The sequence below is a fragment of the Rhea pennata genome, chromosome 1 (genome assembly GCF_028389875.1).
Source record: "Rhea pennata isolate bPtePen1 chromosome 1, bPtePen1.pri, whole genome shotgun sequence".
NCBI classification, from domain to species: domain Eukaryota; kingdom Metazoa; phylum Chordata; class Aves; order Rheiformes; family Rheidae; genus Rhea; species Rhea pennata.
The window spans coordinates 127,278,772-127,295,022 of record NC_084663.1 but is presented as its reverse complement, the minus strand read 5'-3'; the positions used below and the strand labels follow the sequence as shown (position 1 = coordinate 127,295,022).

The 16,251-nt window shown below is 34.7% G+C and overlaps 1 protein-coding gene across 10 annotated transcripts in view; it reads right to left on the bottom strand.

The window, feature by feature from the left end:
• Positions 1-16,251, bottom strand: part of DMD (dystrophin) — a 1,316,389-nt gene that overhangs the window by 886,822 nt on the left and 413,316 nt on the right. For all 10 annotated transcript variants that reach the window (XM_062600033.1, XM_062599961.1, XM_062599984.1 and 7 more), the window contains exon 7: positions 14,498-14,616. In XM_062600033.1, the coding sequence (XP_062456017.1) occupies positions 14,498-14,616 (119 nt within the window). The remainder of the gene's footprint in view (positions 1-14,497; positions 14,617-16,251) is intronic.

Here is a 16,251-nt window from a genome sequence, read left to right as displayed (position 1 = left end):
CATTTAAATTGGGTAAGTATTATGTCAGTGACTAACACTGAAACTTCAAATTTTTAGACATCATTAGGACAGTGCTTCCTGGAGAAGCCTTGCAGCGAATACTCAAGAATAGAAGCGATTTTTCATTAAGTTTGGAGCAGCATGCAGGCTTGGCTAAAAGTGCCAAGAGCCACTTTGCATGGCCTTTATACAGTCAAATTCAATATGATAGATGGTATTCTGCCTTCCCAGTTGAATTAAGTATTTTTGTTTAAGTCACTGCCATATTTAAGGAATCTTTCTACAAGATATGCTATGGTTCCAATGTTGAAGTGTTGAAGTCTTAATCATGGCAATGCATTAGAGCAGAAATACTAAATATTTATAACTTCATAGAAAATTCCTGCAAGTTTCATTTTTATTCTTTATTTAAGGGAAATTATGCAATCCTAAAGCACATTTCTAAAATGTAATCAAGTATTTTTTTCTTGAAGGGGGGAAAAAGGTCAGAAAACTTTTCAGAGAGCGCTTATCTTGGTTCATTACTAATGCACGGAAGCTTATTTAAATTAAAGGAACAGTCACCATTATTCCCTTGCTGCTGTGTAACTAGGAAGTGGTTTCAGGATCACCAGCTTTTTTGCTCTGAAGTTATTTTAAAGCACCACAACCAGTTCAGACTATTTTGTCTCTGCCTAGAGTTATATCCTTCATTTCATTTTCCTCTTTAAGCACTTGCATTTTCTAGTTCACATTCATAGAATTGTTTTGGTTATATCATAAGTAATTTTCCCCCATTACTGGTTGATTTGGGACAAAGCTACTTCCATCTTTTTTGGCAGAATAACTTCTAAAGGTCACATCTCAAAAACAGTATCCACAGAGGTCTGAATGCACATTAACCATATAACCCTTTTCACTAATTCATAACAACTTTTCTGACTCTCTCTGTATACCACTGCACTGAATAATATAACTGTAAATGTTGTGATAAGCAGAGCTATCAGAACCACCAGGAGACAATCTACAACCTGCTTACTGCAAGATTCTGTACAAAAGATGACAACTCTCCTGACAAATTGCAGCACGCTACGAAGAAAAAGAAGTCAGAAAAACATTAAGTCCAAGAAAACAAACATTCCTTGGAAGTAAGGAATTGTGTTCCTGATATTCATACATTAGTTCCCTCCATTATCTACTGAAAGGCAACCATATGCTATAATTTGTGTGTGTGTGTGTGTGTGTGTGTGTGTGTTAAAAAAGCATAAAAACAAACAAAAAAAACCCCACCACCAACAAAGAATTAAAAGCCACATCAGTGACTGGCATTTCATGCCATTCAAATGTCTCAGACTTTTCTATAAATACTACCTGAATTTTGATTTTGCTGACTAGACCAAGGCCCTTCTAGCTGCATTGTTTAGATGAAGCCACTGAAAATTATCCACAAGAGCCTAAGGGACTTTATAATTTTAGAGACAGATTTTGCCCTATTCATAAAGCAAATAATCTCCAGAAATGCCACAAAATGAATAAATCCACCATTTTCTATGGGGATTATGACACTACAGCTTTTTCCTCTTTCCACAGTGAACATCAAAGCTGCAAAAATTGGGGGAAAAAGAGTGAGAAAAACAAAATAAATTTCTCTCAAAGTCCTGCTTTCCATTTTAATATCTTAAGAATGTAAGAACTGACTGAAGGAGGTGTCTTTTTCTCTTTCTAGAGTCAATCCTTTCAGCCATTACTGTATGCTGCCATGGTCTTTCAACCGAATCAACAGAAAATAGCATTCATTGTACGGACAAAGGAAATTCCTCTCAAGATATTTTTTCTGATCAGATTACTGTACAGGAACACCAACACACTACCCAAAAGGTCTTGCCTGCAGGAGGAACGCGGACACACTGAGGTGCTAAGAAAATTAATTAAGGTTTCAGATAAAAGATCTCATTAGGAAAGAAGGTCAACCAAAGGTGAAAACGACTATAAAAGGGAATTATCACTAGACTCATGGTCTTTTTAGAAATCTTGATTTCAGTGCTTAAGGGATGGGATATATCTCAGGAAAGGTTGCACTTATGCATGTGTAGCTTTTTAGACTCCCTCACAGTCAGAGCCAAAACCAGTACTTATTCAATAGGGTAGTTATCTGTCTCTAGGACCTGACTTGTCCTAAAGATCCTAAAGAAAACATCTTTTTTAGATGTCTTACTTAAAAGTTTGGATCTTCTCTGACATAGAGTCTGGAAAATTAGCTTAGATGTAGAATTCTAGTGTAGAGATCAAGGTTTGATTACAGGAGTTCTACCCCCCAAAATTCATATACAATTATCCCCTCAATTTCTCATCCAGAAGCTTCAACTTTAATTTCTTCCATCACCTGGAGAACAGATATCTTTCAGACTAGAAAGAACAGTCACTTTGGCCATTAAGAGAAATCAGTGCATTTCAGCAGAGCTTTCTGTTTGCCTGTCAGTGAAGGAACAGTCTTATTCCTTTCCAGTGGGCCTTTTATGGCAAACAGATCAGACTGCACTCAGAAATATCTTTTATTGCAAGACAGTTTACTCAAATAATGATTATTTCTCTACAGTCCGTAGAGGGTGTGGAACCTGGCTCTCTGTTAGAATCTGGGAAAGTGATAACTTGCAAATTGGACCAAAGTCCTCCTTTTCTACTGCCTCCAAAGAAAACACATGAGACAGCATTTGTCTTTTTAACTGAAACACGCTGTCTTCTTGACTGCAGAGGCTATGGCTTGCAGGTTTCATGAACTTAAAAGACTGGTTTAAAATCAATAGCTGGATTAAATGACCACTTTTGTCATGGATCCCCCACATAACTTATTTTACTGGTTGGTGCAAAGTCTTCAGAGTAACTGGCTTATTAAAAGTTATTGACAAGTCTGCATGAAGAACAAGCAATTGAAATCATCAGATCTAGCACCTTATTTCTTTATTTTCAAAAGAGAAAGTTCTGTCTGACTTTATTATTATTATTATTTATTTATTATTATTACATCCCTGCACAGCCAGAGAGCACGGCCCCATTTCACAAAACACTGCTATAATTTATACATAGCGGAGAGCTTTCCAAAAACTATTGCTTTGAAGTTGATATCTGTGGACTTTATACCTTTTATTTGATATTTAACTCTCAAAAACTTTAATAACAACCCATTTACACTGGATTATTATTCCAACTTACAGTCCTTGCAAATGTCACATAGAGCTTGGATTCCATCTTATGTGGTCTAATACATTCCCCTCACTCATGCAGAGTTAACTTTCACACAGACCAGAAAGAAAGAATCCAAATCTAGCATCAGCTATTCATAAGAGAAAAATATTGGATGCCAGAACAGAAATCACTGCTTTTTGATTTCATGGAAATTTCTCCTGAAAAAAAAAAAAAAAAGAGAAAAAGAAAAGAAAGAGGCTAGTAGATCTTTCTGTGAGGCTAAAAGGATATAGCAGGATATTATTAATAAGCTGTAGGACAGAATCTACAGTGCTCAGCAGCTGAAAAACAGTTTTCTTCAGCACAAACCAAATGCGTGCTGCCACTACATTAGCACAATGAATGCTTGAATTCTACCTTGCCTTTCTTTTCTTTTCTTTTTTCTTTTCTTTTCTTTTTTCTTTTTTTTCTTTTTTTTTTTTTCTTTTTTTTTTTTTTTTTTAAACAGAAGCAGCAAAGACAAAAAAACCTTCTGACCTTCAAATCACAATTTGGAGAGAATTATTTTTTATTTCATATTCACCCTTTAAGCAAAGTACTCTATTTCTCATCATAAATCAATGATCTTTTCCTGGAATAAGGCTCAGCATACTGGCTAACTTGACTTAAAATTCTGACCTATGAGGCTTAGGAAAGTGGTTAACCTTGTATTTATATATTTTTTGTCCCTCAAATTAGGCTCTATTGTACATGGAGGACTAGTGATAATAATGTGCATCAAAGCAGTCTAAGTCAATAGCACATCTTCTTCCCCATTCCTTCTCAAATCCAGAGATTTTAATCAGAAATAGAATTAGTTAACTTCAATCTTTCATGACAAATAAATATCTTAATCATCCTCGCATTAGTGATGACTTTAAAAACCCAGAAGTCTCAAGTTCCCTACATGAATTTTTCTTCAAGGTTAAGTAATCTCGTTAGCAGCTTTTCAGATCCAGATTAATGTCCAAACGAATCGGGGTATCTCTTCAGTGGAACATTCCAATTTCTTTATTTTTTTTTAAATAAAGCAAATTATTCCAGTTATCCAATTATTGAAAAATAGGAAGATACTTAACCCTAATAAATATTTTTTTTGCCAAATTTTGAGCGAACAGCCTCCTCTAGACATTTTATAAACAATATTAACTTCTAAATGTCATTTCCTATACTCTATTTTTTTTACATTAATATTTTCAGAAACCATTTTTTCTCCAATTATAAATATCGTATTTATGTATTTATACATAGATTACAAATGTTTAAGGTACAGAGTATGGAAATGTTATGGCAATGGTAATTCTAAAATCAAAGCAGGATATTTTGATCTGAAACTATACTTATTTGAAGGGACTACTTTTTATCTCTAACAAATAGATTAAGCCCCATTAACTCCAACAGGTAAGTCTCCATATTCAAGGTGAAATCTATTTGAAATTGAAGGGAGGAGGGCAGTCATGTTAAACTTTTAGTAAAGTTCTAATATACTTTTGAGCTTTTGTGAGCTTACCAACTACAATATGTCCACATCATTTCATATTATGATATGAGAAAATATCCAGTAACAATATATGCATTGCTATTAGCATCAGGAGAAATGCTACTGGAAACTGCTGTCAGACTATACAGTCCGCATTTACCAAAAACAAAACTGAAACCCTCTTTCTCTGTGATTTTAAGACTAGTATATATTTATTTGATTTCCTGACTTCATGCATCAAGTAATGTAATTCTGCTCTAACTGATTTTTTCTCAGTTGTCTTCTCTTAGTAATTTTTCTGAGTAATCAAGAACTACGTGCACAGTTCCAAAGGGCTTCATTAATTATAATGCAGTTTAAAGAAAAAAGCATGCTATAAGCAAACATTATTAATTTTAGCTTAAAGGGTGGATTAGGGGCCTAGCAAGTCCCAGTGGAAGACAAAATATTTAAGTAATTAAAACACACGAGAAACATGAGAAATATGAGGAGGAATTAACACAGGATTCATCCAGGATATTTTAACATACTTACAGGAATGATCTTTTTGGAAAAACAATGCTAAAACACAGTATGAGTAATGATCAACAGAAAATTACACATAATGTAATACAGTGGCAAAGAAACCAATGTGATTATTTGTCAGAGCAGAATAGTGATTACAATCTGACGGACATTTCTGTGGCATTGTGACTGCAGAATATTAATATAAACCCAAACACTCACACAGAACTCAGGAAAATAAAAAACAACAAAGCAAGGTGGACTTGTAAATCCACAGGTACTGAAAAGGACTGTGCACTAGAGTAATATGGTCTGCTTGTGCAGACCGGGAGCTTACCTTCAGAAGTAGCATTTTGAATTTAAGTGAATGAGTATTTAAAAAGTTGCAGAAGACACAGGTTTAAAATCCACACAATTTAGAAAAGAAAAGATCCTCAAAAGGCAGGATCATGGTGTATCAAACACCTGTGTGTTCATCCGTGAACCTGCAACAGCCAGCTTCACCATCAGGCTCAAATCTGAAGACTGGTATCACTGCTCATCTCCCCCCTCTACCCAGTTCTTGCTCTAGTGCCACAACACAGACAGACTCACTCTGCTCCTTCCCACCTTGGAAGCAGCTGGGCAGAACACGCAGGTAAGAAATGAGGGTAGACTTAACAGTACGTCATTCACAATAGTTTCAGTGTTAGTGAAGAACAGTAAGTGCAGTCACTGAAGCTTACCAATGTAATGAAAAGCATAGTTACAAGCTATCCGATAGTTTCATCCATATTTTATTAATTTTGTCTAAATTATCACTGAAAATTGCAGATGAACATAATGATCATCTGTAAATATGAGGATACTTATGCTCTACTTCATCATGCTAATAATTCCCCTACTTTCATTCATATCATTTATAACATTTTATAGATATCACCACTGTAAGATTCTTCATATATTTTACATATATTTTAATTCATTTCTCACTTCATCGGTTTTAGGCATCTAGACTTATCAAATCATCTACGAAAGCATATACACCCTTTAAATAGAATCTAATATTATTTGCGTTAGTGTGATTTTCAGAAGTATTTATACAGCCATTAGCAGAGTAATAAGACATGCATGTGGCACCCACATTTCTGATACACCCTGAGTTATCTTTCCTTATTTTTTATTTTATCTTTATTTTTGCTGAATTGTGTATTTATTGAAATACGTACACACACACACACACACACATATATACACAGAAAGATGGACAAAACTTTAGTATATATCCTACAGGAAACCATTTTGTCTTAGAGCAAAATAGATTTTTTCCAAACTATAAAATCTACCTTTACTCTATTTCCTTCTCTTTCGGAATATCTTTAGAAACTATCTCCAATATTTCCTCTCTGTCAAAGCTAACAAACTTTTCATCTTCATGCTTTAAGTCTCCCTTCCTCCTCACTGATGTTCAATTATTGCTGTTCATATAACCTACATGATCTCCTAAATTCCTGTGTTTCCTCCACATGCTCTGGATTTTTGTTGTTCATCAAAGTATGGAGCGGGCATTGTCAGTGAGAAGGCAACAGAGAGACTTGGGGCCCTTGAGAACAGATGCAGAGCTCCTTGCCTTGCCAAACATACAAGTAGATGTGCACTCTTCCACGGTCTTCATTTGCATTTCATACACAAGGCTTCTTGACTGCTTTAAGATCGAAATGTTTTTTTTAGTGCTATCTCAAAGGATGAATCTTTAGTAATACTGCAACAATGAAATAATGTTTCCTAAATCCGTTTTCTTTTGTTTTGTTTTGGGTTTCTTAATGAAAACAACGATGATCAGAATATTTCAGAACAAATGACTAAAAGAAAGATTGCGATTATGGCCTTGATAGCTGCCTACAATAGTATCAGCAACGTGACATTGCTAGAGAACGCTTTATAATTCAAGTTCAGTGTTCCACGTGGTGATATTACAGTCTCTCACAATGGAATTCCAGATTATCTTATAATTTCCTTTATAACATATGTGCCTTGCCAAATTAAATCCTAGTTATTTCAGACTTTCTCACTGATAAGAGGAAGGGCCTGTTTTTTCTTAACAGTCTTCTAATGCAGTACCCCTCAAATAACTTATTATTTCCGTTAAAATCTGTAAAAGTTCCTGACTGTGAGGTAGTCTCTTCATAATTAAACTGCCCACAGGTCAGTGAGGTGGTAATAAACCTATTCATAAATATGGAAGAGAAAGTGGTTTTAGATGAAAGCTCAGAGTTCAGTAAATTAACTGTTTTCGATAGCTATTTATATTTCCTTGAAACTGCAAAGAAGAAGTAGGACTTTCATCTTATCAGTAGGAAAAATAAGAACTGTAATATAATTTGGGGGAGTGGGGTAAATACTTCTCAAAGGGAACGTTAGAATAAAATATCACAATGGAAATGTGGATCAAGCTAGGAGACCCTTGAAAATCCTAATTCATATTACAGATTCTTTCAGATAAAAGTTTAACTACTGCACTACTTACATATAATAAGGATATGGAATTCACTGTATATTCTTATCTTTATTTTTGAAAATATCTCCATAGCACCTTTCTCACTCTGTCTTTCAGAGCTATGTTATGAACTTAAGACAAAGTACAAGATATGCCATGACCACACGTCCAGCACTTAGAGTGGCAATTTGTAGCGACATATAGTAGAGCAGTAGTTAGAGTTGTGCTTTTAGGGTTGTACTTTAATACTGTAACAATAGTAATGCAAGTCCACCTGCTGCTTCAGTTCCACTAGAATGAGTGTTTGAAGATTAGCAGAATTCATGCACCAGAACATAAGTAATAGTTGAAGAGACTAATTCAACATATTTTTCCTGAATTTTTTTAAAAAGGAGCTATTTTAGATAAAAGCAGCAAGGAGAAGTGATTAGGAGTGCTTAATTCTTTTTAAAGGCTTTATTATTTTCAACTTCAGAATAGTACTGCTTAAAGTTAGCAGTTGCTCACTGACTATTTTGATATTGGACATAATTTTGGAAGTCAGTGTCTGAAAATATTCAGTAATCATACATTCCAGGAAAACAAACACTTAAACTGCACAACTGCAGAATATCTGAACAGACTAGGTAATAATGCTAAGGAAAAACAAATTAGATGCTTAAATAAACTGTCAAAGTCATTGTATCTAGCTATGCAGCAATTAATATCTTGATGAATTTGAAATACAAGCAAAAGCAACCCCAAAACTAGATATCTTAATATAGATAATCTATGAATTTTATTACTAACCTAATCTTGTCTGACTCTCAGAAAAGGAATATGCTTTGTTTTACATTACCTAGCTTTTATACAGTTGTTCAAATACTGAATGAATATTGAATATTTGGACCAACAAATATACAAAGAGAACTCTCAAAAACAAGTCACCTCTTGTCACTACAGATATGGATAAAGGGCATTAAAAGTGTCAATGATCATCATCACCCATCCCGAATATTAGTAATTAGCATTACTAACTGGCATTGGGAGCGAAGACTCCTGCAGATCTACATTTAATTCCATAGTTAGTGTAATAGTATCTATGCCACTTGCCCAGCTGAGAATTTACTGCTAGGAAAAAGCCAGTGGCATTAATTTAAAAGGCAGCTCCAAACCTCTCCAAATATTTTTTTATATATAGTCCAGCCCAACATTCTGTAACTAGTAACTTGTTATTGAGACCCCTATATAGATCTTATTATTATTTATCCAAATTATTTCAGGAAATGAGAAACAAAAGAAGCGTAAAAAAAGAATAATACTTTTTTTTATTTTCTAACCATCAAAGTTTGTGCACAGCCCAAGTTATGATTTTTAAATTTTATTCTAGCATTTTGCTTGACTGCTCTGCGCAGTACAATATTGAACATACCTTTTCTGACTCTCCTCCTCCCCTATTTCCTTTTTAATAAACACTAACACCATACTAGGTAAAACCTTTCTAAACTTTACGGTATGCTGGAAAACAAGTATCTGCTCATATTGTACTCCCTTGACATCAGCCATATATGAGAACACGAGCAACAAGATAAGCAAGAAAAACGGCGTTACCAATATACAGAAGTACTGGGCACCGACAGGGTTAACAGCTTCGTGTACTACAGGGCTGCCGGGTTTTTCCCTCTCCACTCTGCCCTAGGTGCATTGCAGTCCATTACTATTGCGATGCAGAAGTTTGCAAAGTCAGGATCAAACAAAACTGGGATCAAATGGAAAACTGGCTGAGTCTCATTATCACTTCATAATGCTGCCAAGAACTCATGTCATCAGAGCAAATTAAGGGAAAAATATGGAAAAATGTGACTGAGATAGATTAAATGAAGTTTTATCATGCTACACTGTAAATTGTAAGAAACTGGATAATTACTTCACCCAAAAAGGACAGCTGAAATACCATTCTACAACTTCACAGCTATTTATTATTGGGCTAGCGCAAATGATCTGAGACAGCAGGCCCTATTGCTGCTCCGTGCTGTGGGCATTTCTCCTGAAGAACCTGCACCACCACGCGACAAGTTTTGCCACCAAACAATTGCTATTGTACAGCAATGGCATACGGGAAAATTGCAGAAACCTTTTTCTTTGACAGAAATACAGCTAGCAGAGGGCAGCAGAAGCTATAGGGATGTCCTCATTTTGCCAGCCGGCTGATGCTGTCTGTGCCCAAAAGGCAAGTATCACTTTAAAGATGATTATGTCATATTTAAATATATAATAGCCATACTTAAATGAGGAGGAAATGCAAGATGTTATAGCATAGAGTACCAACAGAATCATTGCAAGAATCTCCTAGCAAAATTGTCGAACCAAATATTTGTCTATTGAGATTATTGAGCTACTGAGATTAGGTGCTGGAGGCAACAATCATCTTAGTTCACAGGTAAAATTAAATATATATCCAATAACATTCAATTATTATATGCTGCTGAGCATAAGGCATTTGTTTGCTGTTTACTTTTCTTATGCTATGTTTGGAAGTATTTAAAAAGATGCTATGAATAAGAGAGTCCCTCTGATAGAGCTAAGGCCAGACCTGTTGTCCACTTTGTATCAAGTGTCCAGAGCCAAACAGATCCTAAATTACATTTCACCAGGGTTATATATTTCTTTTCTGCTAACACTCGCTTATAAAATTTGCCAATCAACAGACCAAATGATTACATTCAAGGTTTTCTCCATTTCTACGACATTTGCAACTGCCTTCCAGAAGCCTATGAAAGTGCAGAAAGATATGAAAGAACAGATCTTGGAGCATTATGTTTTGTTTGTTTAACTTCCAAGACTGTAGACTCAATTCCCAAATCAAGACCTTTTTTCTTTTCCTTTTTTTTTTTTTGTTTTAAAAGTTTGTTGTAGCAGCACAGCATTACATTTTAGTAGGGCATACTGGACACAGAACAAGCAACACAGTTGCACTTAGTACATTTTCTGATCCATGTACATTTTCAGATCCACGTTCCTCCACAAACGCAGCAGGGAGGAGATCCAGAAGAACTAGTTAACTATTAAAAGATGTAACCACAGGTATTAGGCATTATTAAAAGACACAGATTAATCTTCACAGCTGGAGTCAATTTTTCAAACTTTTATGTTCATATGAATTATAATTATGAACGTTGACATCATTTGGTTTATGCTCTTAAGATCTTTCAAGTCTCTTCCTGAAATTAGCTAAAAGTTAACACATACCAAGAAAAAGACTGCAAATATCTCCATCACCTCTCTCATTCCTCATACACAACAATAATTTAGAACAATAAGCAAGGAAAATAGGGAGGTGAGGACCTTGCCTTTCAAGTTCATATTCTTTAGAAGAAAAATATACACAGAAGGTTATATTAATTGTATCTAAAACACCCTAACCTGAAGAGAACAGCTGGCCATTAAAACCTGAGTTATTTATATTGAAAACAACTGACCAAAATCTTTTCAAAGGTCAGCAACGCAAATTTAAATATCAGAACTCCACAACAGACATCATGAAGGTGCACAACATTTGTTCAACTTTTTTCCAAGTTATTTGCATTAAGAGAAGAGGTCTTTTTTTTCCCTTTAAAGAAATCACATAAAAAGAAAAAAAAAATCACCTTAAACACACTAATATAGAACAATTTTTCCATGTGCCAGCTCTACTATTCAAATCTGAACAAAAATTGCTATATTAAAGTGACTTGTTGGCAACCTTTATTGCATGGAATTTGAAGTGGGATGTAATATGACTAGATACTCACAAATATTCTTAACATGCAAAGAGAGGTAACTATATTTTTCTTCTTAAAGGATCACAAAAAATATTAACAAGATTTTAAACAGCTTAGCAGCATAATCAAAAATGTCTTACAACAAAATGTTTAAGATGCATGCATCATCAGTATAACTACAACTGGGTAAAAATCTAAAACAATGATTTAATAGCTACTCATGATCAACAACTTGGAAACAAACTGACAACTTCATATCTAACCTAGTAAGCTAACATTTGGCTGAACGAAACCATTTACTTTTCAAAACGTAATTGCTAAACCTGAATCCCCAGTCATCTGTTTCAAGATGTGATCTCAACGAGCAGAAACTTTAGAGCACAAACAAACGAAAAGACCTTTCTTTTTTTACCTACGTTATGTGATTTCAGGAGAGTATCACGTTATTAAATAGCAGCTCCTTTTCTACACAGTATTTTCAAAACATGAAAACAGAACTAACACATTTAATTAACAAAAATATTTTTCAAAGGATTTCACAGATTGCATGCGTGTGTGCTGTACTGACATAATTTCAAGTTATGTTAAAGTAATGTTTCAGCACTGAATGTATGTCTCCTTTTTGTTGTTACTAATATTTTGTGGGTGCTTTGTAGGTCCTTTTGAACTAACAGCCAGAGCACTGAGAGTTTGTCGTCACACAATAAGTTAAGAGAATTTTGAGAGGTGGCAAATATACAAAATAAAATTACAGAAAAAGGATGCTACAATGTTCAAACAGAGTTCTTCACTTACTGATACAGCAGTAATTCTACTTACCAGTCTAGGGACAAATTTGTTATCACTTTCAAGACAGATTTTTTTTTTTCTCCTGAAAATTACCTACAACTGTCATCTGGCACAAGGCAGAAAGGAGGTAAGTATAGTTCAACAGATTTAAAATCAGAGATGGTCAAAAAGATTTACTTAAATGCACTGAACTGGAAAATTGAGATACTAAGTTTACTTTACAAATAACAGAATCAAATGAATTTTAATAAACAGGTAACCATCAGGTATTGGCAAACCAAACTGTTGTACTTAAACAAATTCAATATAAACAGGCACAGAATTCATTATTCTTTTTAAAACATTTGCAGTTTTTTTTATTTGGAGAGGAGAAAAAGAAATAGGTGGCAAGCTCCACAATTCTCCACAATATTAAACAGCAAATAATTATAGCACACATTTGGAAAACCACCAAAGTTGGAGAGTTTTTCAGCTGTTGGCTAAACAACTACAAATAAATATCTTTGCCAAAAATAGAATAAAACATCCAATTAAAAAATGATCTGTGCATCCAGAAAATAACCTATTAGCTAATGTATTTTAAGAAGAAAGCTCAACCAAATATAGCAAAGTCTGCAGCTATATCTATTCAGTTGCACAATCAAGTTTTCAATTCCAAACTCATTCAGAGCCTATGAGCTGCATCTCGTGCTTCAGCACATACCAAGCCCGTCCCTACTCTGATGGCCCACAACAGTTCAGTGCTCGAAATGGAAGGTGATGTACTAGCAAACACTTCTTTCTTTCTTTATTTTTTTTTTATTGAGTACTTCTTCTGCAGGTTCCAGTGCCAAAACCTAATACCTTGCTGGTATAAGTGGAGCTGTTTGACTCCATACCAGAACGAAACAGAGGAGGAGCTCAGTAAGTTTTCACCATTGAGATGGCAAGTCCCTGTCATCTTTGACTAGCAAGTTTTTGTTGCTGCTCCAAATGTGAGAACTGCCTAAGACATGATGTTTCTCTTCTAACTCTAGGCAGTGCAGAATATCACTGTCCATCCCCTCTAAGTTTTTCACTTTACAAAGCAGCAGGGTTATATGCTCTGTCACAAGAGCGGAGAACTTCATGATGTTGAACTACAGCATAAGCAGACAGGTTTTTTCCTGTAATTCTGCTATGTAAATATAACAGATACAAGGATATTAGTGCAATCTTGACATATACCCTGTTATAATTAAACAGTAAGAGACCTGATGCCAGGTTTTAAGACTCATTCGTACATTTTGTTAAATCCTGGTTCTTTCCATCAAGAATTCACCCTGAGGTCAGCCACTGAGTACTGTACATAACAACAGTACATATCAAACATATGAAAAGATTGCATTTGTTATTGGCATAATAGGCAAACTGGTAGGAACCTGAATGAAAACATAGCATATGGATCACAGTATGGAAGAAGACTGTGTATACAAAAAAAGGCACACCTATAAAGTAAATACAACAGCTTCTCAACATTTTGTAGTAGTAAAGAATGTTTTGGAAATGCTTTATCTCTGACAGTAATTATTTAGCCTCTCATAAATAAAGGAAGTAGGGCAGAGGATATACAGAAACAGACAAAATTAACAGGACCCTTCCAAACATGACTGCATAAGGAAATACAAGAGAGAAAAGAAATTTTCAAAATGTCTCACAATGAGATTCAGTTTAACTCAACAAATATCAATAATCAAAAACACTACAGGCCTAGGCCAATGATGGTATTTAATCCAAAATTTACATCTAGAACAATTAAGAGCTAAAATGAGATAACAGAAAATATGCAAATCTATTAAATGTGAGACAAAATAATAAGTAATATACAATGAGTGCTGTCATCCTGACAAAATTCAGTATATAGAAGATATAAAAGCAGTATTTTTAAGCTACATGTACCTAAAGTTTAAATTCACATTTTGGATATATAATAAAAGACAACTCAAACTCATGTTCTCTCTTGAAGATATAAACTTAGCAGATGTGCTAAGTGTTTTAAATATGTATCAGCCAGCTATTGAGACAGCTTACATTCAGTATACACATATTAAAACTCTGGCCCCAAAGCTGAAAAAAAGTCACTGTAGAGTCTGTACATACAACGAGCTCTTATGCTATTTCAGTAGTGAGTAGTTAACATTAATACATAAATAACTAAAGGATTTTTCTTCAGTTCATGATTTCTTTCAAAATGTTAAGTTCTTGTGCAAAGAGCTAAAATTCATTTACAACCAAAAGAATGGAATAATTCATTTTCTGTCTAGAAAAAAGAATATAATTGATACTAACCTTCAGGATCAAGAAGTTTTTCTATGCCCAAGTGCTGCCTGGCTATGTTGAATGCATGGTCTAATCGTTGTACAGGTGACTGCTGAGAAGCAACAGTGTTCCAGTCAAATAGGTCTGGTCTAAAGCAAACAAAAGGAACAGTCAATTTCTTTTTTGTCAGGATTAAATTTAATTATATATTTCTATTACTATCCATCCAGATCAGTGACCACTTTTCTATTTATCTTTTTTAAACCAAAAAACTTGTTCAGTCTACACTGGAACTGAAGAAGCTTGGTATCTAATGGATTTGCATCCTATGCTCATCCATGTCCAGCCCCATTACATCAACGCTATTTCTTCATTCCCAGTAAGTTCCACAAGCCTATAACCTCATTCCTCAAAATCTGCTATTTTCACCCATACTCCTCTGGTCCTGCCACTACCCAAAATTTCCAGAACGGCTTGCTTGCTCTCTTTCAGTCCTAAATTCTGCCTGGGTAAGAAGGGTTATGCGCCGTGGCTATGCACACTGGGCCTGGTTCTTGGCAGGCCATGCAGGACAGATAAGGGCTGGCTCATTTTGCTGCCTTCTTTTGCTCTCCAGGCAGTAGCTTTTCACTGTAGTTCTAAGAAGGCAATTGCTGCTGAGAATTCGAGCTCTCATATCTGACTGAAATTGGTCAACAGCTTCAAGATGTCACAATCTGGGGACACAGGTAGCATAACTGCACACGTCACTTTTCTTAGGAAAGCCTTTAGAAAAAGGCATACTTTTCAGATGGGTATGGAACTGGAGTCCCATCACAGGTTTTAACTGACGTGAGCAAAAGCCTAGAGCACAATTTAACTGCTATTACAGGAAAAGGCTGAACCAACAAAATTGAATTATAGTTCAGATAGACGATCTGAGACTTTACATTATCATTTGCACCATTCACAATATAAATAATGTTAATATACTGTGATCACTGGCATTTCAGCTAATATTTATCCATTACAAAATCAGAATTTGTTATCAGGCATTCTAGAAAAAAAATTAATCAGGTATTCTGTAATGTGCGCATGATAATATGAAGGCAAACAACTACACTATATGATTTGGATACTGTTCTTAATCAAAAACACTTAAATATGTAATTCTACTTACAGATAAATCAAGTATGTTATCTTATCATAATTAAAATGTTTCAATTAGTTATGAAAAATTTGCTTACATTTTTAATAATTTTAAAAGTTAATTTTAAACACTGTCTCTCGTAGTTGTAATTGATGGCAAAAAATACTGACTGCATCGTACTGCAAGAACTTCAAGGCAGCAAAGGAAAAATGCTGTATGTGGTAGTAATTTTCCAGTTACAAACCTTTGCTCTCTGGTTTCTTCTGAAGAGAGCGAAGTGATTTACATAGTAAAAAGTTATAAACTATTTTGCTTCTCTGTGCAGAGTTTCCAAATGTTAATTAAGAATAGTGGTATTGCCCTTAGTTTCTCCTTGCCGGATGCAGAAAGACACGAAAATATTAAATTTTGCTGGGAGTAGGAGAGGGAAAGTAAAGGAAACAAGAGGTGATTAGCTCTCTTTCTAGTAATGAGTATAAAATGTCTGTGATCCGATAGATTATAGCTTATGTACTAAAATACAGCCATTTTCAAAATACAGATTACGTGTACGCATCTTTTCCTTCTACCTACATCTTACTCTACAGGTATACGCAAAGTCTTTATTTCTTTATTCTCTCCAAATGAAACACTTTGGCTTGCATACAGCACAGAA